This window comes from Polyodon spathula, chromosome 26 (assembly GCF_017654505.1).
Source record: "Polyodon spathula isolate WHYD16114869_AA chromosome 26, ASM1765450v1, whole genome shotgun sequence".
In the NCBI taxonomy this organism is placed as follows: domain Eukaryota; kingdom Metazoa; phylum Chordata; class Actinopteri; order Acipenseriformes; family Polyodontidae; genus Polyodon; species Polyodon spathula.
Window position 1 is genome coordinate 6628688 of NC_054559.1, and position 23188 is coordinate 6651875.

The 23188-nt window shown below is 39.4% G+C and overlaps 1 protein-coding gene across 1 annotated transcript in view; it reads left to right on the forward strand.

The window, feature by feature from the left end:
• Positions 1–11920, forward strand: part of LOC121300715 (exportin-6-like) — a 46163-nt gene extending 34243 nt beyond the window's left edge. The window contains exons 21-24 of the mRNA XM_041229442.1: positions 236–397; positions 6189–6287; positions 6486–6716; positions 10141–11920. Of these exons, the coding sequence (XP_041085376.1) occupies positions 236–397; positions 6189–6287; positions 6486–6716; positions 10141–10242 (594 nt within the window). The 3' untranslated portion in view covers positions 10243–11920. The remainder of the gene's footprint in view (positions 1–235; positions 398–6188; positions 6288–6485; positions 6717–10140) is intronic.
• The last annotated feature ends 11268 nt before the right edge of the window (positions 11921–23188 follow it).

The window sequence follows — 23188 nt, forward strand, 5'->3', positions numbered from 1 at the left end:
AATGGATAGGGCTGAAGGACTGGGAGGCTGGTAGTGTTGCCTAGTGGATAGGGCTGAAGGACTGGGAGGCTGGCGGTGTTGCTTAGTGAATAGGGTTGAAGGACTGGGAGGCTGGCAATGTTGCGTAGTGGTTGGAGTGTAGCATTGTTAGACATTTAAGAAGCTACAGGCTGAAGCAGTTCTTCTGGGTCACCATGGGCTTGTGTTCAGACTGTGTGTGTTTGTGTGTCTGCAGCGTCCCTCTCCAGATGTGAAGGCTGAGCTGTTTGAACTGTTGAACCAGGTTCTTCATCACAACTGGAGGTACTTCTTCAAGTCATCTGTGTTGGCCAGTGTGCAGAGGGGTGTCTCAGAGGAGCCTATGGAGAATGAAGCTCAGTTCATTGCCATCATGCAGGTGAGCAGCAGGGGATCTACTCTACAAAGAAACAGACGGAGTAGATGGCCTTCTCCTATTGAGGACTTTATAATTTCTCTAGCGTACCATCTCATATTAAGGATAGGAAAATTTGCTTCTGGACTTGTTTTTTTCATAGGTTTTGTTTTAGTCCTTTCAAGGACCTTCTGGTAAAACGGATTATACATATTAAGCCTTAGCGCTCCATTTATTCAGCGCTTGTCAGACGTGTCAAGTCCAATTTATTTTCACACACGCTGATTGTTTTAGCTGTTTTTAAAATATTTTTTTCAGAGTAAAACAGGTTTAAAAGGCACTGAATCACAAAAGGACTCTCAGTACTGCATCTCCAGTCAAGCCCCACCCCTTGTTCGCTGTATTTTTCACATACCTCTTTACAGACGTGCATTAGGGTTGGGACGATTTACGATAACTCTGTAATATAGTATCGAACACAAGCCTCAATAATAAAATTGAGTTGTGAAATAAGATCACGGTTTATTGTGAAAGAACAATGTTACTTTGATTTCAGCATTTTTTTTTTGTAAATCAAATCATTAATAAGCCATTTTTGTTAGATTTGAAAAAAATACATAGGCCCTACATCATCAACATCCTGTTTAAGGGAATGTCACTGATTGGTTGCACGGCGCCTCCCGCGTCATGTAGTTCAGAGAAATGGCAGCGAGTGAAAGCGACAGTTCACGGCCTTCAGGCTCTCTTCAACAAGTTCAGTATGGGAACACTTTGGTATTCTCGAAGATGAATACAACCCGTTCTGCAAAATATGCTTTGCCAAGATCAAATGCAAACAAAATAATACAACAAATATGTTTTTGCATTTGCGACTCCACCATCCAAAAGAACACGCAAATGTAGTTCAAAATAGGACATGCTAATGTTTTCACAAGAGCAAGGTTGGATTAAAGCAGCCGGCGTTTTCTGAGTTTGTTGAAAGTAAAAAGCAGTATGTAAATAACAGCTCAGAAACGAAGACACTGGACAGAGTAAAGGATTCAGACAGCTTGCAAGCAGGTGTTTGGATCCATATATGGGAATCACAGCCCACTACATAGACAAAGAGTGGGCTCTTCAAAGCTGCTGTCTTGGATGCATACCCTTTGATGCTGACCGCACTGTTTTTTAAAAAGTTTTCAGCAAGTGGAGTCTCTTGGTAAACAATCTTGTGTCAATCGCAACAGACAACGTGGCTAATATGAAATGAGCATTCACTAACCTTCAAGAAAATGATGGTCGGTTTGCTGATATAAAAAGGCTGAGCTGCTTTAGCCACAACCTTGGCTTGGCTATCAATAAAGGACTAAAGCCGGATAGCATGGAACGGGCAATAAGGATTGCCAGGAAAACGGTGTATGCTTTCACACAAAGCTGGAAACGTCAGAGATACTTAAATGCAAAGGTGGTCATGCAATTTCCAGAACACTCTTATGCACGCAAGTATAAAGCACTTCTTACATTTTTTTTTAATACTAGCTATAATATTGTATAGACAGATGCAATAAATATAAATACATTATGGCTTTTGATTTCCTTGTTGTTAATGATAGTTGAAGTCTTGTAATTAGATTCTACTCAATGACATGCGAGAAAAACATTAAATAGACCAATATGGAGGATTTATTTATTAAATGTAAAAACTCTGCTGTGGATGTATTTACACATCAGTTGTTTGCTTTAAATATAGAATATGTCAGCTAAGAATGTTTTAGTTGCCAAACTCACTGTTTTTACTGTGTGGGGGGGGGAAACAATCTACTAACTGTTTTAATCCTTTGAAGCACGGTACCCAATTTTTTTGTAATATCATAACTAATGAACATATAATAAAACTAGAACCTTGAAAACAACAAAACTGTTGGAAAATATATATAATAATTGGTCTCAGAGTTCTCATGTGGTTACATATTAAAACCAGTGTGACTCTGCAATCCCTTATTGTAAATTGACCAATAGTCTATTTTTGGTGGAACACAGTAAAACAATTCTTCTCTGAGTTCAGACATAGTCCCACTTTGCAGTTGGCACATCCTCCGGGTTCTATGCGGCTCCTTTGCTGTACTGCATACAGCACAACGCCTCAAGGTGCTGTGTACAGGCATGTGTTGGGCCTGGCTTGTGCGTTGTTCAACAGGAATGTAGGAATGTTTGTATCTGCAGTTGCTATCTTAACTTCTCCTTCTTGAACTCTCAAGGCAAGAGCTTCTCTTCACTGAACTTGTTGCTGCTAATCCAGTGACAACCCTGCATCGGAACGTTTTCAACTTCAGTGGGTTTGTCTTGAAACATTCATTGTACAGGACAGATGCGTTCGCTACCGTGACATCAGCAAAATGCCATAGGAGTCTGCCACCACTTCTTGCTCTTCCTATCAATGGCACAGAAGGACTTGTAGCGGTTGTAATCTATCACCATTTTTGGACAGGGCAGCCGGACAACAGAGCCATCTTTTTCCTTTCTTTGCACTTGAGCAATGTCAGTAGGACAGTGAATGGTTGACAGTAACATTACAGTATGTTTGTCCTTCCATCTGACGCAGGAGATTCCATCACTTGAAATTGAGTAATCAGTGTCTCCTGTTTCTAACTCCTTGTCCAATTTTAGGCTTGGCAAACCTTTCCTATTAGTCCGCACAGTTCCACAGCAGTACTGTCCCTTTTGCCTTCATTTCCTGCAGTAATGGCACAGATGTAAAGTAACTATCAAAGTATATCTGACAACCCTTTCCTTCCAATGGAGAGCACAGTGACTGCACTACTTTCCCTCCTAAATCATGTGTAATGCCACCTTCATTCTTTCCAGTATAAATCTGAAAGTCACAGACATAACCATTCATGTCAGCTCGAGTCCAGATTTTATACCCTCGCTTCACTGGCTTCATGGGCAAGTATTGCTTGAATGAAGTCCTTCCTTTGTATTTGACCATAGTTTTATCTACAGCTTGTTGCTTTGTTGGGGAGTAATGTTTCTGGAAATTGCTTTTTAGTTTTTCAATAAGTGGTCTAATTTGGTTTGTTTTTGTCATTTCTCTCAGGCATGACTGAATTATCATTCAGATGTATGTGTGTGAGAAGCCAGCTAAATCTGTTTACTGACCTAAGTGATAGTGTAGTGACATCTCAGTTCAGGGTGGGACAACCAACAGTCACGGTAGGAAGGAGGTTTTTTTTCACTCCCATGAGTATGTTGATGGCAATGAACACCTTAATCTCATCTTGGGTGGTTGGCTCAAATTTCTTGCCTGTCTGTGTGGCATACAGATTGGTTTGAAATACCATATGCTCTAACAATTCCTCATCAAACAAGCACATGAAAAAATCCACTGGATTTTCCAAGTGGTCTACATCTATAGGGCCAGCAGCTTCTGTACAGTCTGGTACATTTATAGTAATGGGATTCTTTATCCACTTCCTTTGCACTGGCTTCTGTATTTGCACAGGTGTTTCACTTTCTATTTCCTCACTATCCACCTCTTCATTTTTAGAAAAGTCACTATCTGAGCTTTCTGACTCAATGGTCTCTATGACTGGTATTATCTGTGACCCATTCTTCTATCCTCATCCTCACTCTCATCTACCTCAGACTTTGGATCTGAAGGTATATCTTCTGTTGGTAGTCTTGCTATCTCACCTACACAAAGCTTTCTACCTGCCATTTTTTTGAATCTATGAATAACAGGTTTTGAATTATTTTTATAATAATTGATAATGGTAGCATCAGAATCAATGTAATTGAAACAGACATCAAAAAATAAAATGTGCTACACCTTACAAAAACATCTTGCAGTACTACTATAAAAAACACAGCTCATACATAATGAACACAAATAGAACAATCTACATACACAAAAGAAAGTAATGGATATTTATATTTATTACTACTGATTCCAAATTATTGCATTTATAATGCAGTACTAAGTTTTTTTGTTTGTTTGTTTTGTTTTTTGTAAGGGCATTATGGCATAAAATTATTTGATGGAAGATTAAAGTTTGCATAAAAAATGGGGTGGAAAAAAACGCTGAAAATACTTAGAAACCAAAAATACATTTTGTGATATACAGTAAAAAATACCTTACATTCACAGTGGTACTCTAATGAAACCATTTACTATAACACGATGTAGAACTACTAAATTGTTATAATTTCAGAAATTTTCTAACTTTCCTACTCCAGATGTTATTTCACACAAGAAACTTAAACTGTGAAAACTAACCTATAACATTGATTTGACGATGTTGCATGAAGACTGCTTCTCTGACTCTGACGTCACTTTTTTATTGCTATTCTAATTTTGTCGAGAGGTCACCCCAAACAAATACTAAAGGCAGTGGTTTTAATTAAACACCACAGTACATTCACAGGCAGGAAAAAAATGAAGAATCTGTGGTTCCATAGTGTACCCACTTAGATGCAAAGGGTTTTAAATATGATTAAGAAAATAAATTAAAAAACGTGCATTAACTGCAGTTTCCCAATGAGCAAATACCACAATAATCACAATTATCGCAATATTTTGTCTTCCAATCGTTTTAGAGATTTTCAATATTGTCCCAACCCTAAAGTGCATACTGATAAATCCTCTCTTGATCACTCGTTTTATCACCAAACCAAAATAATGTGATCAAAGTCATTATTTGATTACAATAACATCTCAAAAAGCTCTGCAAATGTGCGCAGTATTCTTAGAGCACTGGGTGCAGAAGCAGCTATCTCCTTTATGTCCGTGTTATTTCTCTGGTGCATGGGGCTATCAGATATGCCCTTTTTTTCGGCTCCTATCAGCCTCACTCGGCCATTTAAAGGTTTTCTCAGCTTTTTCCAGGGAAAAAACAACTAGACACCTGTGCTTTGTTTTTTTGATATTGGACTGGAAAGGGAAAATTGTAATGTTGAAACTGGTCCAACATATGACTGTAAAGGGTTATGGTCTCTTAATAAATATTATTCCTCATTTTTTTTTTTTTTTTAAATGGGCCTTGGAGCATCTCATGTATATGGAGTGTGCATATAGCTGAAGAGTCATCTGCTGCCGGGACTGTGCATTACAGGAGTTCTATAGTAATTATTTGATTTGCACAATTTTAAAACATTTTAGTAGAATTGGCTGCTTGCTGTTCGCTACTGTACCCCTATTAGATTTGATTCTCTGCTCAAAACCAGAATCCCTGCTAATTAATTTGTGACATCTGATATGTAAAACTTTATATCTAGATTAACCCTTTTATGGTCCATTTATTCAGGGTCTATCAGACGCATCAGGTCTAATTCATTTTCACATTTGCTGTTTATTTTACACGTGCTGTTTAATAAGTATTTGTTTTCACTGTAAAACAGGTTTTACTCAGTACTGCATCTCCAGCCCCTCCCCTTGTTAGCTGTGTTTATAACATACCTTTTCATAGTCGTGCATACTGATAAATCCATCTCCGGATCGCTCGTTTTATCATCAAACTCCTCAATAATGCGATCCAAGTCATTATTTTATTACTATAACATCTCCAAAAGCTCTGCGAATGTCTAATATTCTTTGAGCCCTGGCTGCGGAAGCAGCTATCTTGTTTGCTTATGTCTGTTCTCTCTGTGGTGCAGAGGTTGCGTGTATTACTCAGATCTGTCTCTTTTTTTTTTTCCCTTTCTTCTCCGGCTCCTATCAGTCTCACTCTTTTTGATGATGTCAGAGAGGTCCGACATCATTCGGAAAGGGAGACTTTATACCATAAAGTGAGTTCTGTTAATTCCTATTGTAACCCGTGTCCTGTATTCCCTCCCCCAGGCTTTCGGACAGTCTTTCCTGCAGCCAGACATTCACATATTCAAACAGAATCTCTCCTACCTGGAGTCTCTCAATAGTAAACAGAAGCTCTATCACAAGGTGAGTGTTGAAGGGGACTTTACTAGGTGTTTAGGTATTGAATTGTGTATTGTTTCTAGCATATTTATAGGTTGTACACCACAAATTATTTTTTTATTGCAAATGAACGATTGTTAAATAATAGACAATTTACACAAGTTTTTGAAACTTATGTTATCTATTACTTGTGAACCTGGTCTCTGTCTCTCTCTCTTGTAGAAGCTGTTCCGCACCACCATGCTGTTCCACTTCCTCAATGTGCTGCTGCAGGTGCTGGTGCACAAGAGCCACGACCTACTGCAGGACGACATTGCCCTGGCCGTCTACAACATGTCCTCTGTGGACTTCGACGGCTTCTATTCTGCCTTCCTGCCAGAGTTCCTCAACAGCTGCCAGGGGGTGGACTCCAACCAGCGCACCGTGTTGGGACGAAACTTCAAGATGGACCGGGTATGAGTCCACTGCAGCCTGGAGCCAGGCTCCTGTGCAAAGGCCTTCATCGTGCCTGCCAAACCATGTAGAACGCATATAAAAATACTACAAAATGTATTCTGCTAGCCTGACAGTAAATCCACAAATTCTAAAACCGGAAGTTACAAAAACAGCTTGGGCTATTCAGTATATAGTAATCCAGCCCCAGTAATGTACAAACCAGCATTCTGTATAATTTGGGATGATTTTTGGGTTCCAGTAAAATCCCTACTGACATGAATGGTGTAATACCCTCTACAATCCAGAACCTGTCTCTTCTGGAATCTGGCATGATCGTGATTAATCTCCTGGATTTATTTAAATAATTAATCTTAGTTAATCTCAGTTTTAATTACATATTTAAATTGATTCAATTATCACATCTAATTGAATCTGTTTAATTACTGATGCTATTATTGTTATCCTTAACTGTAACTAAAATCTTTTAATGTATTTATTTAACCTGAAAATATGAGACTGTCACCATAGTTCACTAGGGGCAATAATTTAGAAATTACAAATACAACCAACACAATAAAACGAGCGGTTCAAGCTTGATCAGCAGCACACAAAGATCAGAATAAATAGGATATCAGAGAGTAGAGACTAATCTAATTACCAGTCCGCAATGGGCTTAGCTGTAAATACAAATAATAAAGTAGAATACCGTTCTGTATAATCAAAATACAGTTGTTTTCTGTGTGGCCGTCAGTGTGACTGCTCCTGAGGTTTTTAGGTATAATGCAATATAGCTCCTTTATTTCTGCACTCCCGCGTTTCATGCTTTGAGAATATTTAATACATAGACATAAACGCACAGCCCCTATACATGTTACACGACTGGAGAAAATTACATTTTAAAACCCAAAATGACCGCCACAGGGATTTTCAGTGTTAAACAAGTCAAAACGCCTGTTTTTTTTTAGTATTTCCAATTTGAAGACATTGAAAAAGACAGACTGTCATTACATCTATTAGGTGCTTTTATTTCTAATTAAAATGGAATAACCCAAGCTGTCTGATTTGTGACTTGTAGAGCTACTGTCTAGCCAATATATCAGCCCCAATATTTTATGAACAGGAACTGTAACTGGCAAACTGGAAATACAAATGTCAACCTTGAGGCATTATGCTTTTCTTGTAAATCACAGCTATCTTGATGCAGGGTTTGAAATTACCATCCGCCAAATGCAGGTTAATTTGGTCTGTGGCGGGTTCATTTCTCATACTTAAATGCCACAGTGTCGGATTCAATTTTTTTTTTTTCTTGGCTTAAATGATTTTGCGCCCTTTAGCATTAATCTTCTATACAAATACTTTGCAGTCAAGAGATCTCTGGTAAATACTGTCTGTACACGTGAAGGCATTTTGATGCTACCAAAAAGCCCCCTAAAGAAAACAGATGGATGAAGACAAATTTTCTAAAACAAAATGAAATGAAAGGGTTCGCAAGTTCAACGAAAAGTGGAGAATTGATGACGGCAGACAAACTCGGGAATGGCTCATTTTCGACAGTGCCAACCAGAACTTGTACTGCTCAGAATGCAGCTTGTATTCACAAGAAAAACAAACAAAAATCAGTTTGTGGTAGGAACTAGTAACTGGGAGGCAGAGAGCGTCAAAGTGCATCAACATTACAAGGGGATTTCTGCAGCGAGTGCAGCCTCTACCCAAGCAGAGAAGGATTTAGCTTCACTCAAAGCAGATCATTTTGAATATCTGCAAATGTTTAGGACTGTCCATGCAATTGGAAAGAGTGGGAGATCTTTTAGATTTTGTCTGGATGTATGAGTAACTATTGAATTTTTATAGCATTTGTGTTATTTACAATGCTGTTGTGTAAGGAGTTATTATTTCATAATTTGATACTTTAAACACACTTATACTATGCCTATCAACATTGAGTTCGCCCCATTGAAAAAAAAAAAAAATAGAATTGTATTGTGTGTTGGAAAGGGAGATTCGGTATTTACATCTTATTGTCATTTTATTCTAACCGGCAAAGTTTTAATTTATACAGCAGCTGCTATTTTAAGCTTGTTTTATTACAAAGTGCCCCAATCCAACGCATTCTATTTTGTGATACAAACTCTGAAAATGGGATTCAAATTATTAATAGTAAATCATAACGCAACGTTGGATAAAGTCAACTTTTATTTGGTGTTTTTATGATGAATTTTGGTGAACGTTAGAATTTACTATGACTGGAATCTAATTTATCCTGAACTGACCTTGTTTTAAAGCTTGAAAATAGAGTTTAATGGTTAGCAGATCAGTCATTGTAACAATATAAAATGGCAGTGATTTGATTTAATTATTTTGGAATGAATTTGATTCTCTCTATAGGGTCGATGAGCTAAATCTAGGAAGTACTTACAGGAATGACAAGCAAGAGTATTTATGCACCATTGCTGAGGTAGAAAGAAGGCAGCTGCAAGATCAAATCAAAGGTGCAAAGTTCCTGTTGGTGATGTCAGTTGGTTCTACAGATAGTGCTGTCATGGAGATATGTAAGAGTATGTCAAAGGGCTGGTGACTCAGCAGTTTGTGATGTGCTTGGCATTTTACTCCTCCAAACACATCCCAGAAGCTATATCCTCACTCGAGGCAGATTGTTACAGACCCTGTTAAGACTGCTGGCATTAGTGCCTCACAGGATGCATGGGAGGAAAAGCTCATTGCTTGTGGTACTGATGGTGCAGCTGTGATGACAGGTGCAAAGAGTGCGTTGTTGCCAGGCTCCATGGGGACAAAGCCGATGTCCTAGGGATCCACTGCATGGCCCACCATGTTGAACTAGCCTTTCAGATGACACAAAAACAGCCCACGGAACAGGCAAACTTGAACAGTTTCCGAGTGCTTGGCATGAAACCACTCGAATAGGAGGCACAAAATGGGTTGAGCTGAGGCGTGCTGGTGGCATCTGTTCCAGAAGACCGTAATTTATGGACGGTAGAGTGTCATGATGCAGCCAGCAAGGTAACACAAGAACAAGAAGAGTGTCTTTCTCCAAAGTGAATCGGACGAAGTTACCTGACTTGGAAGTGACAAATAGTAAATGTCAATCGAACAGTCGAGTGGGACATTCTTAGAAATTAGTCCCAGACTGAAACCTGATTTAACTTTGTTTTTTTCTAACTCTGACCTGATTTATAGACATGGTTAATGTAACTTACTTCATACCTCCAAAGGCTGTGAATCCTGCAACAAACCCAACCTAGTTTACACAAGGCTCGATTTTAGGTTTCCTGAAGTAGTTTTACAAAATGAATGTAACATTTACATTGTAAAGTAACACTTGCATTGTTCCATTTAAATGTTGATTGTTTTTGGACTTGCTTTTGTTCCCTTCTGTCGCTGTCCCTGAATCCTGACTAAACTTTCTCCTCCTCCCTGTTCTCAGGACCTGCCCTCTTTCACACAGTGTGTGCACCGACTGGTCAACGACCTACGGTACTACAGACTGTGTAATGGGAGTTTGCCTGCTGGGACTGTGAAGCTATAGCCACCGCAGTGGATTTCACCATCGGTATTGCCAGCACCCAAATGCAACTCTACCCCCACTTCTTGTCTCCTGGACCCTGAATTCTAGTGTCTGTGAGACTGCTGGCTGCCAGACCATTGGAGCTGAGCCTTATGTTGCAAGAAGGGAGCCGTGGGGAAGGAGGACAGGGGACTTTTGCACCTTTTTTACATCTGCAGATTTCAGTGGATTTATCTATTTTAGTTTGTTTTAATTCTCATTTACGAATGTCGATGCCAACAATCATGATGAGGCCAAAAAAAGAAGGCTGTAGTATTTCAGAGACGGGTCCCTTAAGTATCATTCCACTGCGCCAAGGGAGGCAGCCTTTTCGTTTCAGCACTTTTGTTTTGTTTTAGACATTGCCTTCAGTTCTTAATCTCTGAAGGGGAGAATGAACCCCGAAGAGTCTCAACTGAATTTGAGCTCATATCATTCCATGCTGATAGTGAAGAACCATGCTTACTGAATAAAGTGCTTACGTTCTACAAACTTGTTTTGTATAGTCAGTAGTTCATGTGTTTTTTTTGTTTTTTTTTAAATACCAAGGCTTGTATTGTTTATTTTCTATTTTGTTTTGGCCATTTTAATTTGAATGTTTCTCTTTTAACTGGTATGTTTTGTACAGTTCATCTATTAAAATGAAACTTTGTGTAAATGTGAAAAAAACTGATTGGGGAAAAAATGTTTCTCATGAAAGCAAGGAAATGTCCAAGGTGTTTGGAACATTTTGGTTTCTTTTTTCTAGCTAATGAAAAATGAAAGGACATAAGATGATGCCATCCATTCCCCTCGTGGCCTGGATTTGAATTTAGCTTTAGTGAGAAGAGGTTGGTGGTCTGGTCCATAGCCTCCCATGGGTACTGGTCTGCAACACAAAACCACTCCATCTAAATGGTTAACTTGGTACTTAAGATTATTTAGAAATATGAATGATGTACAGCAACCCCCCTCCCCAAGTCTTATCTTGTAGGAGTAATATTCAAAATATATTTGACAAACCTCAAACTAGCATCACTCACCAAAGCATGCGTAACCTTAATTTCCTTGCAGTTTGCAAAACTTGGTAAGAAGTTTTTTTTAATTTTGTCCTGCACATGTGAATTGTTTTGATTACCTGCAGTCCTTGGCAATGCCCTGACTGGTATTGACAAGTGTAAATGTGGGAGGAAGACAAAGTAGCATACAGATTAAGAACATCTTTTTAAAGAGTAGCAGAAGTTTCAGTGATGTGAAATAATCATCTGCTACTGATAAGCAGATTTAAATTGCTGATGTAATTGGGCTGTTTGTTAAACGATATTGAGGAAGTATTTAGGTTTAGCCTGCTTAAAGATGTAAACAACAATACTTGCCTCTTAACATTACAAGCCTCGTCCCCATTCAAAAGCTGTTGGGAGCAACTACACTATACAAATTTTGCAGTGTGTAGATCTCAATCTCGATGTTAATGACAAAAAATAGTAAACATTTAAGCCACAACAGAATCCACGTAGATAGATGAAATGTGTTACTCTGCTTTTTAGTGTGTGTGTGTGTTTTTTTTTTTAATTTAGATAATGTTTAAGTGTTTGACTACTTCATGTCAAGTTGAGTATTTTCTTGCACACTTTTTGGTGTGGCATGCCTGTGAGCAAAGTAAACCTACATCTCAGACTGAGCTGGTGCTGGTTCCATCTATGTTCTTCAATATAGTCTGCAACCATAACCATTACACAATGGTCAAAGGTAACTTCTCTATCAAGTTTCATATAACTGCCATTTACAAATGACCTACAATACCTCCCAATATTTTCCTGATGGTAGGATTTAATTCGCAGCCCCTGTTTTTGCATAAATACTTTTTCTGCACTCTACTATTAGGCAACATCCTATATTCAAGCAACAGGAGCACATTCTCTCAGTACAAATTTCAAACACGTTCTGGCAGAGTTCCTGTTGATATTGCTGTGCTGGCAGTAGAAACATAGTGAATTCAAAGTGATTTCAACTCAATTCCGGTTGTAGGTGCGTTACACTATACGCTGAATTGACTTTGGAAACTCTGGGGTCCTATTGCATTTAACACAGGATGTTAATGAGGAGACTCGTCTAACTGGTAGGATTGTGTTTGCATAAATGAGCTACATCCCAGAGTCAGAGTGAGAAAAGTCTGGAAAACCAAAATGACCTTTGTGAGAACACTGCACAGTTTTATCCTGCTTGGAATTGCATTGTGAGGTGGTAAAGAGGACAGTACCCCCCACCCCCAAGAGTAGTGGGCAGCACCAGTTTCAAAGTTATTAATAGTGTGCTTGTATTTAAAATCCATTAGTCTGGTGCCGCTGTCCTCAGACCTCCTACCTCAGTCATGCAAGGAAAACTTTGCCCAAAAATTACTCTCGTACAAGCCCATAGTATTCAATTCATTGGAAGATTACAGTGTTGAGGAGCCAAGCACAGCCCCCTTAATGTAGCTCCATACTCCTTTTGGTGTTACAGATAATTCAATGCTACATACTCCTTTTGGTGTTACAGATAATGGAACTCCATGTGATAAATACACTTCTGTGCTGTCCATATGAATTTATGTGGGGTAAGGAGAAAGGGTCATATTACCTATGACACAAAAAGTGAATAGGGAGTGAAGATTTAATGCCCATCAAATACATCTAGTATTTTTGAAAATGAATGCTTTACTACATGCAATTGATACATGGTCCTTCATCTGTTTGCTTGGGTGCAATAACATTTAAATTAAAAGGGAAGACCACTAATACTGCAAAACAACTTGAATGGACTTTAATGTCACGAAACAAACCCTGAGGTTCAACTTTCAATCACAAAGCGGCTGACTCAGGTTTGGATCAGGGATCTCGGCCAAGCAGCTCAGTTGTGACAATTCTTTGAACCAATTAAAGGCAAAATCATTTGGCTTGTGGTATGTCTGCACAGCATGTATTATGAGTGAGTGTTCCAGTAAGATTCAGGAATGAGGGCTGTAACCTCATTGCCTTGTTTACTGTTGATCTAGACATTGAGAGACCTGCTCCTTCATTTACTTTACTGCTTGTGATTTGTTAGTTTTAAACAAGTTTTGGGTTTTAACGGAAAAAAAATTAAACCACAAAATTGATACTTCTGCCTATCTCTTTGTTAACTTGGGAATGGGCTGGCTATTTTATCTAAAACGTTTTCCTGTCTGCACATGAATTGGCTATACACAGCAAGACACATACTTTCTCCAGCAGCCACAGGTTACAGTAATGCTGCACCCCTAGCTCAAGTCTCCCCCACTTAGATTCTAAAGTGCTCTAAAATGACTCGGTTACGTTTCAGTATCCATATTTTAATGTATTACATGGTGGATGGTGACTCCCCTGCATGTCGATTCAAGCATTTTGAAGTTGTGATGATCGATGTCTCTATTCCACCCACATCTCCATACCTGCGCCTTAATGTAGATGATTCTGTCTTCTGGTTATTTTTCCAATAATATATATAATTTAGGTTGATAGTGTTAACTGCCATTGAATCTCTGGCTTATTTCAATGTTATTCCAATTGCAGGTGGCTTCACGTTTCTTTTTGTGTTCCCTTACCTGGATGGCACTCAGAGTGGTTCATGTTGCACCACATGTTTATTTTGTTGTGTCTGTGTTAAGGTGTTTTCATCTACCTTTATTGAGTAAAAGCCAGCGTCATTAAGTTCACTGCCCTTTTGTAAATGTTTCTTTCTCTTTGCAGGCAGTACGATGCTGTGCACTCCGGTGCTGGTTTACTGCACCAGCCTACACTACATACCAGTATAAGCATGTCTGTGCTGGAAAGCAGAAGTGGAGAAAAGCTTTTGAACTCAAAGCACCTTCACACAGAAACTGGAGTGTGTCAGTGTCAGGTATTAACTTGTTTTCACATCACGTTCCACCCTATTAAATTCTTTGAGCCCTGCAGGCCTGATTGTTCTGGTTTTGGGGGAGTATGTTGGGGAACTGAATGGCTACAATGCTACTGTCTACCCTCTAGCAAGCCTGTGAGTGAGCATTCCTGTATTTAAGCATCTTTAAGGCTCATTTGTATTTGTTGTATAACTGCACTCCAGACTAGCACCCAAATGAAAATGTTAAGGAAAACAGCACAGGGATATATAATTAAAAAGTGACATGAAAGTAACCTTTAATGTATATAAAACAAAGCTGCATGGGACAACATAACTTTCTGTGTAAAGGACAAGGGTCTATAAGCGGAGAGTTGTGCCACAAATGATAGACAAACTGAAATATTTACTTATGGTTTCACATGTTTTTTTTAATGAGATGAGATAACAATAAAAGATGATATTGTTTATTGATGGAGCTCACATTTAAAAATGGATTCTACTGAAATCAAGTGGTCTAACATGATATTTATAACCCAGTGTACGGGCGGTTCCTCAGCAGGCAGCACTTAATTGGGTCCTGCTAAATGGGGTATCACTGAGGTCCTTTTAATGGAGACTGCGTGAGAGCATTACATGAACAGGTTTGTGTACTGTTGTGGTTAATCGCTATTAAACTGTTATTACTATTTCAGTACGGTTTGTTTTGTGCCCTCTAGCAGGCCCCTAGTGGCTACTACATCCAACGTTTACCGCCTGAACTGAATGGCAATACACAGTAATATTTTCACCTATATTTCGTAAATAAATTCATGATTTCTGTATTTTCCTCATGTTACCATTCTTAAAATGACCTGTTAATGCTTAAAGACAAAAAAAACAAATGCATTGCATTTGCCTGCATAATTTGCAAAAGTAAACTTATTTAGTGAAGTGCCATGTGGTGGTGCAGCAATGCTATACATAATTTCCTGTGAAATACACACACATCATTTCAGTGGACCCAGTAAAAAGTTTTACTTTTTCACTAAAGCCCATCTTTGCAAAGGAACAAAACACCAGTGATCTCTTACGAGCTGGTTTAACAAGTATAGGACACTTGTACATTAACAACTAAGCACCAGAGATTGTGGTTTCTAATCGTTTGTGCAGAAAGCAGTAGGAGCTGGACTTCCAACAATAGAAAAAGCGTATGTCAGCAATAAATAAACAAAAACAAATAAAACCTCTAGTGCACACATGCAGGCTTTTAAAATTAGCCATCTTTTTTTAAAAGTGCCATGCCCAAGTTTATTAGAACACCTCATTGCTTCGGCTTTGATTTGTTGTGCATATGAAATCAAAGCACTGGAACTGACAATTCAGGAAAATTTGTCTGAATAGTCAAATTAGTGATTGTAAGAGAAAATACATACAGAGAACACGTAGTCACAAATTCATGAGACTTTTTAGAAGTTGTTTAAGATGCCTAATTAAAGCATGAAGTACCTATTGTTTCTATAGCACTGATTGCTGACCGAAAATTGGAATTCTCACACCCAGATGTTTTCATGCAGGTAGATGCAGTGGCTCTCAAAAATATTCATGCAACCCCTCCCCCCTTGGACTTTAGAGTTAGGAGTTTTTGCCACTGATAAACACAAGTCCATAATGTCGGAGTGAAAAATAAAATCTACAAATTGTTCGAAATTAATTACAAATACAAAACAGAAAATAATTAATTTGCATAAGTAATCAGCCCCTTGAGTCAATATTTGGTAGAGGAACCTTTAGCAGCAATTACAGCCATGAGTCTATTTGGATAAGTCTCTACCAGCTTTGCACATCTGGACACTGCAATTTTTATCCATTCTTCTTTGCAAAATTGCTCAAGCTCCGTCAAGTTGGATGGGGACCTTTGGTGAACAGCAATTTTCAACTCTTTCCACATATTCTCAATTGAATTGAGGTCCAGGCTTTGTCTGGGCCACTCCAAGACATTGACCTTTTTGTTTTTAAGCCACTCCAGTGTGGCTTTGGCTGTATATTTGGGGTCATTGTCCTGCTTGAAGATGAATCTTCTCCCAAGTCCCAGGTCTCTTGCAGACTTCAACAGGTTTTCCTCCAAGATTTCTCTGTACCTTGCTGCATCTATTTTGCCCTCTATCTTAATGAGCTTTCCAGGACCTGACGCAGAGAAGCATCCCCATAGCTTGATGCTGCCACCGCCATGCTTCACGGTAGGGATGGTGTTCTCAGGATGATGTGCGGTGTTAGGCTTGCGCCAAACATAGCGCTTAGCGTTGAGGCCAAAAAGCTCTCTTTTGGTCTCAGACCATAGAATCTTTTTCCACTCAGTCTCAGAGTTTTCCACATGCCTTCTGGCAAACTCTAGCTGAGATCTGATGCAAGTTTTTTTCAACAATGGCTTTCTTTTTGCCACTCTCCCATAAAGGCCAGTTTTGTGAAGCACCCAGACTATTGTTGCTGTATGCACAGTGTCTCCCAGCTCAGCTGTGGAAGACTGTAACTCCTTTCAAAAGTTTGAGGACGGCCTGTTCTAGACGGATTCACAGGTGTGCCATATTCTCTCCATTTCTTAATAACGGACTTTACTGTGCTCCTGGGGGAATTCAATGCCTTGGAAATGTTCTTATATCCTACCCCTGATTGGTGCTTTTGAAGAACCTTATTCCGGATTTGCTTAGAATGTTCCTTCCCCTTCATGATGTAGTTTTTGTTAGGAAATGTACTAACCAACTGTGGGACCTCCCAGAGACAGGTGTTTTTAACCTGAAGTCATGTGAAACACCTTAATTGCACACAGGTGGATTCCATTCAACTAATTATGTGACTTCTAAAGACATTTGGTTGCACCAGAGCTTATTTAGGTGTCATAGGAAAGGGGGTGAATACTTATGCAATCAATTATTTTCTGTTTTATATTTGTAATTAATTTAGAACAATCTGTAGATTTTATTTTTCACTTTGACATTATGGACTTTTTTTGTGTTGATCAATGGCAAAAACTCCTAATTAAATCAATTTTGATTCCATGTTGTAACACAATAAAATGTGCAAAAGTCCAAGGGGGTGAATACTTTTGAGAGCCACTGTTTATAAATGACAAATCTCAAGGTATTCTAAAATGTGCACTCTGCTGTAATTGTAGAGAGACATGCATCCATCCCATGTGATACTTGCACATAGTCGTGGTTTCACTGCTGTTGTGATTTGTTCCTTGTGTTTCCAGGTTTGGTGGGGGGCATAGATAGGAAACGGTATGGTATTTTAACCACAAAGATACTAAAAACTAGTAGTTACTGGAAAAGAAATACACAGTGAGACAAATTGTCCTCTGAGTCACAAGGACTTTACTGGAAAATCAATTCCAACTCTGATGACCAGCACTGTGTTTTTGAGTGCTGGGTTTTGATGGACTAGCTTGGTACCAAGTGAAGAAACCATCGAACCAAAGTGCGTGTCTTGCTTCTACTCCCCAGCAGTTGCCAGTGTACCATCATAGTATGCCTCCCCGTCCAGAATTTGCCACCAGTAGCAAAATCTGACAGCTTAAGATGTCACTGTACCTCCCGTCAGAATTTGCTACTGGCAGTGTCAAACTGCTACCCTTGCTTATGGAATGGGAAGATATTTTCATTTTAAGTTAAATAATCTTAGTAAAGTAGCGTTATCCATGTTGAAAAAATAGTCAACAGTAATACTTTTATCCGTTTATACATACTTAATACCAACACATTAAAACGATTGAAGTAGGGAGCTTTTTCTGACAGTCACGGCCAGATTAAAGGGAGCCCTATGCTAAACCATATTTTGGGGGCTGTATGCACAATAGCTTGTGAAACGGTGTTGTAATTAACAGCCTGTAGGTAAAGTGTATCTGCAAGGACAGCTTTCAGTTCTATGTCATATGATTGTTCACCATTTTGACCTTGCAAAACAAATACAACATGTAAAGTGATCACTGAGAAGCAACCAGACTATTTTACCAATTCCATAATCTCCTCCTTGTGATACTTGGCAACTTTAGGTATGTATTCCCATCTCAGCTGGGCTAATGAAGGAATCGCTCGACCATTTGCTACACTCAGTCTGAAGAATTTAAGAAACTTTCGATTGTCCAATTTTTCAAAAGGGCTATTTGCGCAAACAAACGCCTCTGTCAAGTCATGTAATGTGTTTCGTGCTTCGTGGGTTTCAGTGGACTTTTGGAACGTGGAAATCACAGTTTTTTTGTTTCTTTGCAAGTAAAGCAGTTGCGGTACTGCTGGACTTCTGCCTTTCTCTTTTGGTGAATACTTGAAGCTAAATGGTTGTCAGCAGCTGATTTTCAGTAGTGATCTACAGTAACATTGCAGGACATACAGAAGAGCTTACCTGTATCGTTGTGTCTGTGGGCCCGGCCACCCACATGCAGTTTTTGTAAAATGTCCCAAAAACATTGACCCTCGCGTGGGTCCCAATTCTGCTGGGGGCGCAATGCAACGCTATAGTGTGATTTGCGTATAGGTTAGTCTGGTCCTGGACACAGTAACTGGAAAAGAGAAGTAAAACAGTAGTGAGAATATGCAGTACAAAAAAAAACTGAAGTTAAAAAATGGCAGAACACCGGCAGTGGTGTAGTCCTAAGTCTTACCAGAACGCCAATTAAAATATTGATTTTTCTCAAACAAATTATACAAATGTATGTTTTTATTTGTACATTGAGCTTGGGGTAACATTTAATAAGTAATGCATGCGTCTCACATGCGACTTTTAGGTTACTCCCCGTCAGTGCTGCCAGATTGGCTTTTCCAACCATATCTAGCTTGTTTGGAAAGCATCTAGCGAGTAGATACTGTCTTTGGTAGTTTGGTTATTTTTATTGTGCATGTTCTTTTTCTATTCCTTTCGATTTTATGAGGTCATCACCAGGGCAGAACTTCAGTCTCCACAATGCCCTATATAGTACATCACGTGCCCACTCGTCTTTTTTCTGGAGCTCTGCATCCAATTAAATTACAAATCACACAAGCGCTCGGTTATTTTTTAATTCAGCCCATCAATGCTCGCTTGCTTTGATGCAAGTGTGGTCCGTTGGCACTCGGGAGAGGAAAAACAAAAAAACCCCATCAAGGTTAGTAGGGGAAATGACGTCTCTGGTTAAACGGACTGGCGTCCCTCCAGACGGCTAGCTAAAGGTTGTCTTATGGTCACAGAGAGGGTTATACAATATTGTTCAAACCAGCATCCAGTCTACTGAAGGATCCGATAGTCTCTGCTTCAACAACTCTGTCCGGCAGCCTGTTGGCCTGTTCCCATGGTTCGCCATCCTTTCTGTGAAAAAGCTCCTTCTCCCCTCTGTTCTGAATATGCCCTTTTTCAGCTTCCACCTGTGGCCCCTGGTTCTGTTCTGTGATCTATGAAAAATAATTCTCAGCAGTTACTTTGTTAAACCCCTTGACAGTTTTAAATACCTCTATTAAGTTACCTCTGGCTTTCCTCCTTTCTAAGCTGTACAGATTCAGCTCTTTTATTCTATCTCCATATGACATGCCTTTCAATCCTGGAGTTAATCATGTTTCTCTCCTCTGTACTCCCTCTCCAATGCCTCAATGTCTTTCTTATGATATGGGGACCAGAACGGTATTCTAGGTTTGGTTGTACCAGTGCATTATATAATTAATATAACTTCTCCAGGTTTGAATTCAACTGTCTTGTCTATATAGCCTAACATTCTATTTGCCCTTTGTATAGCTTCTCTGCACTGTCTAGTTGGCTTAAGCGATTCATCCAATCCTTTTTGTTTGTAGCTTCCTCTATTTCGTTACTATTCATGTTGCCTCTAATGTTTTTGTTCCCTATGTGCAAGACTTTACATTTATTCCCATTCAATTTCATCTGCCATGTGCCAGCCCAAGCTTGAATCTTGTCTAAATCTCTTTGTATTATTGAAGTTGTTGATTGGGAGTTGGCTACCCCATCCAGTTTTGTATTGTACGCAAATTTCCATAGCTTATTTATTACGTATTGCCAAGTCATTTATAATATAATAAGAATAGCAATGGTCCCAATACTGATCCCTGTGGTACCCCACTTGTTAAGTTGCACCAGTTTGATACCTGGCCTCTAATTATAACTATGCTATCTTGTAACCGGTTATGAATTCATGCTGCTACTTTACCATTTATTTCTATTGAGAGCATCTTTAAGTATAATTTTTTGTGCTGTACTTTGTCAAATACTTTTTGAAAATCTAAGTAGATTATGTCCTACGCACGATCCTTGTCTGTTCTAGTAGTCGCATCCTGAAAGAAATCTAGTAAAGTTGTTAAACAAGATCTACCCCTCCTAAAGCCATGTTGGCTGTCTCCTATAGTGATTTGGTCTTTAGTCACGAAATTATCACTGCTTTCACGTAAACTACCGAGTTCCTCTTTCAGTTTCCTTTTAGCATTAACATATTGAAAAAACCCTTTTGGATTAAGTTTACTGTCTGATTCAACTTGTCTCTCCAATTCCCTTTTCACTCTCCTAGTCTGGTTTTTAAAGTCTCTACAGGCCTTTTATTTGCAAGGCTGCTCCCTTTGATTTAATAGAAAGATATAATGTTATTGTATGAAATACCCAGCTTAATAAATGGATTTACCCATCGTGGTTTCTTTTTCTTACGTTTACATTTTCCCATTTTTGGGATAAATTTATCCTGCATTTCTAACATTATATCCCTAAATGTAATCCAGTTGTATTCAACTTCATTATCTGTTTGTATTCTATCCCAGTCTGTGTTTAGAAGCTCCTTTCCATTCCAAGTGATTCTATTACCTGGAAGTTGTGTATCCTTGCTTCATTGTTTGTTAATACCAAATCAGCACATGAATTGTATCTAATCAGGGCATTCACCATTTGTGATAAGAAACAATCTTGCACTATCATTCCCATGTCTGAGGTGATGGGATCCCAGTTTGTTTGGGAAGTTGAAGTCTCACATAATTAGAGTGTCCCCTTTACATTTTTTTTTTTGATGCTTGCATAGTTTTTTTTTTTTTTTTTTTTTTTTTAAATGATTCATCTGAACTTGGAGGTTAACAGACTTCCACAATTAAACCTTTAGATTTGTTTACTTTAATCCATATTGATTAATTGTTGTTGCCATTACCTTCCAGTATTTCCCATTCTAATGTGTTATGTATATTGCGACCCCCTCATCCTCTTTTATCGGGTCTCTCTTCCCTAACTAACCTATATCTTTCCATGTTAAACTCATCTCCATCTTTAGGAGTTAACCATAATTCCCTTATGACCTATAATGACATTAGTTATCCACATTGACTACTGCTTCTAATTCTAGAAATGTATTTCTAATGCTTTTTATATAGGAATTTCAGTTTATGAAAATTGGCAAAAATGTGGTTGTTTACTCTGTTAACTGCTTCCCCCAGAGCACTGGATCCCCTCCTGTTCAGGTGCAGCCTGCCCCACCTGTATAGGCCAGCCCCTTTTAAAGGTTCCCCAGTGCCCCATAAACCTGGGCCCCTCTTGCCTACACCAGTTTTTTAACCACGTGTGAAAACTTTTAATCATCGCTTGTTTTCGCCCTGCGCGTGGCACCGGCAGTATTTCAGAGAAACTACTGTGGAGGCTGTGCTTTTAATCTTTTGCCCTAGCTCTAGAAATGTATTTTGCAGAGCCTCATGACTCTGTTTAACTGCGTCATTTGTTTCTACGTTAACCACGGCTACTGGATCCTCCCCGGTCCAGACCAAGAGCATGTCCTGCTGTGTCGTGGTATCATGCACCCAGGCACCAGGTAGGCAACACACCATGCGTGACTCAGGATCACGGCTGCACACCTGACTGTCTATGTTCCTATTGATTGAGTCCCCTATGACTATTGCTCCTCTTTTTTAATTTCCCCTGGGGGGCTGTGGCACCATGGCACAGCACCCAGTCCCTACCTGGTACTGACTGTTCCCCCCCCCCCCCCCCACTCTATTTGAGTGCACACTTCTCTAAAAGACAGTTCTATAAAATCTTCCACTTCTATCATGCTGTGCAGTCCAGCCAGCCTTGCCTCAAGCCCTACCACCCTAGCCTCAAGGTCAGAGACCAGCTGGCATCGTTCACAGGTGTACCCCCCTGGAAAGGATTATCCAGAGAAGTCCACATTCTGCAAACTTGATACTTCATGTTAGCCTTTATATTAAATTTGGGTTTGTTTCCTACTGTTGTAATTAATCTTTCTTTACCAGTTAAAAATGTGTTGGTAACCCTATTCCTCCATCTCCTCCCACCTCACTCACGCTGGTTCTCACTTCCGCTCTCTCTCTCGCTCTGTCTCCTGCTCTCTCTCTCTCTCGCTCTCTCTCCTGCTCTCTCTCGCTCTCCCTCCTGGCTCCTGCTCTGTCTCGCTCTCCCTCCTGGCTCCTGCTCTATCTCTCTCTCTCTCTCTGGCTCCTGCTTGCTCTCACTGTGGCTCTCTCTGTCTCTCTCGCTCTGGCTTCCACTCGCTCTTGCTCTCGCTCTCACTGTCTCCTGCTCACTTGCGCTCTTGCTCACTGTCTCTCCCGCTTGCGCTCTCTCTCTCTCTCTCTCTCTCTCGCTCTTGTTCTGTCTCCACTCACTCGTGCTCTTGTTCTCCCACTGTCTCTCACTCTGTCTACCCCTCACTCTTGTGATTGCTCTCTGTCTGAGGTGTAATTTACACAGCACATTTAAGTTAACTTTCTCCCAAAACACACTCTTGTGTGCTACAGTACACAATTCAACTGTGTGTGTGTATTCTACACTTTTTTTTTTTGGTAAATTACATTACTAATAACAAAAAATCAAAAAAAACAAGAGGCATATTTTACATTAATAATAAACAAATAAAGAAAAACAATGTTTGTTTTAAAACTGTGCTGTGTGTGAGAGAACCTCTTTTACAACCCACAATAATGCTCACACAGGCTTCCCCCCTGTTAATGAGAGATGAGAAAATGAACTTTGAAAGCCATTTGCTGTGTGTTGAGACCCTTATTCTGCGTTTCTTCTCAGGGAAGGTCTGACTGACACTGAAATACAGCTGTCTGAGAATGTGCTGTCTCCCTCC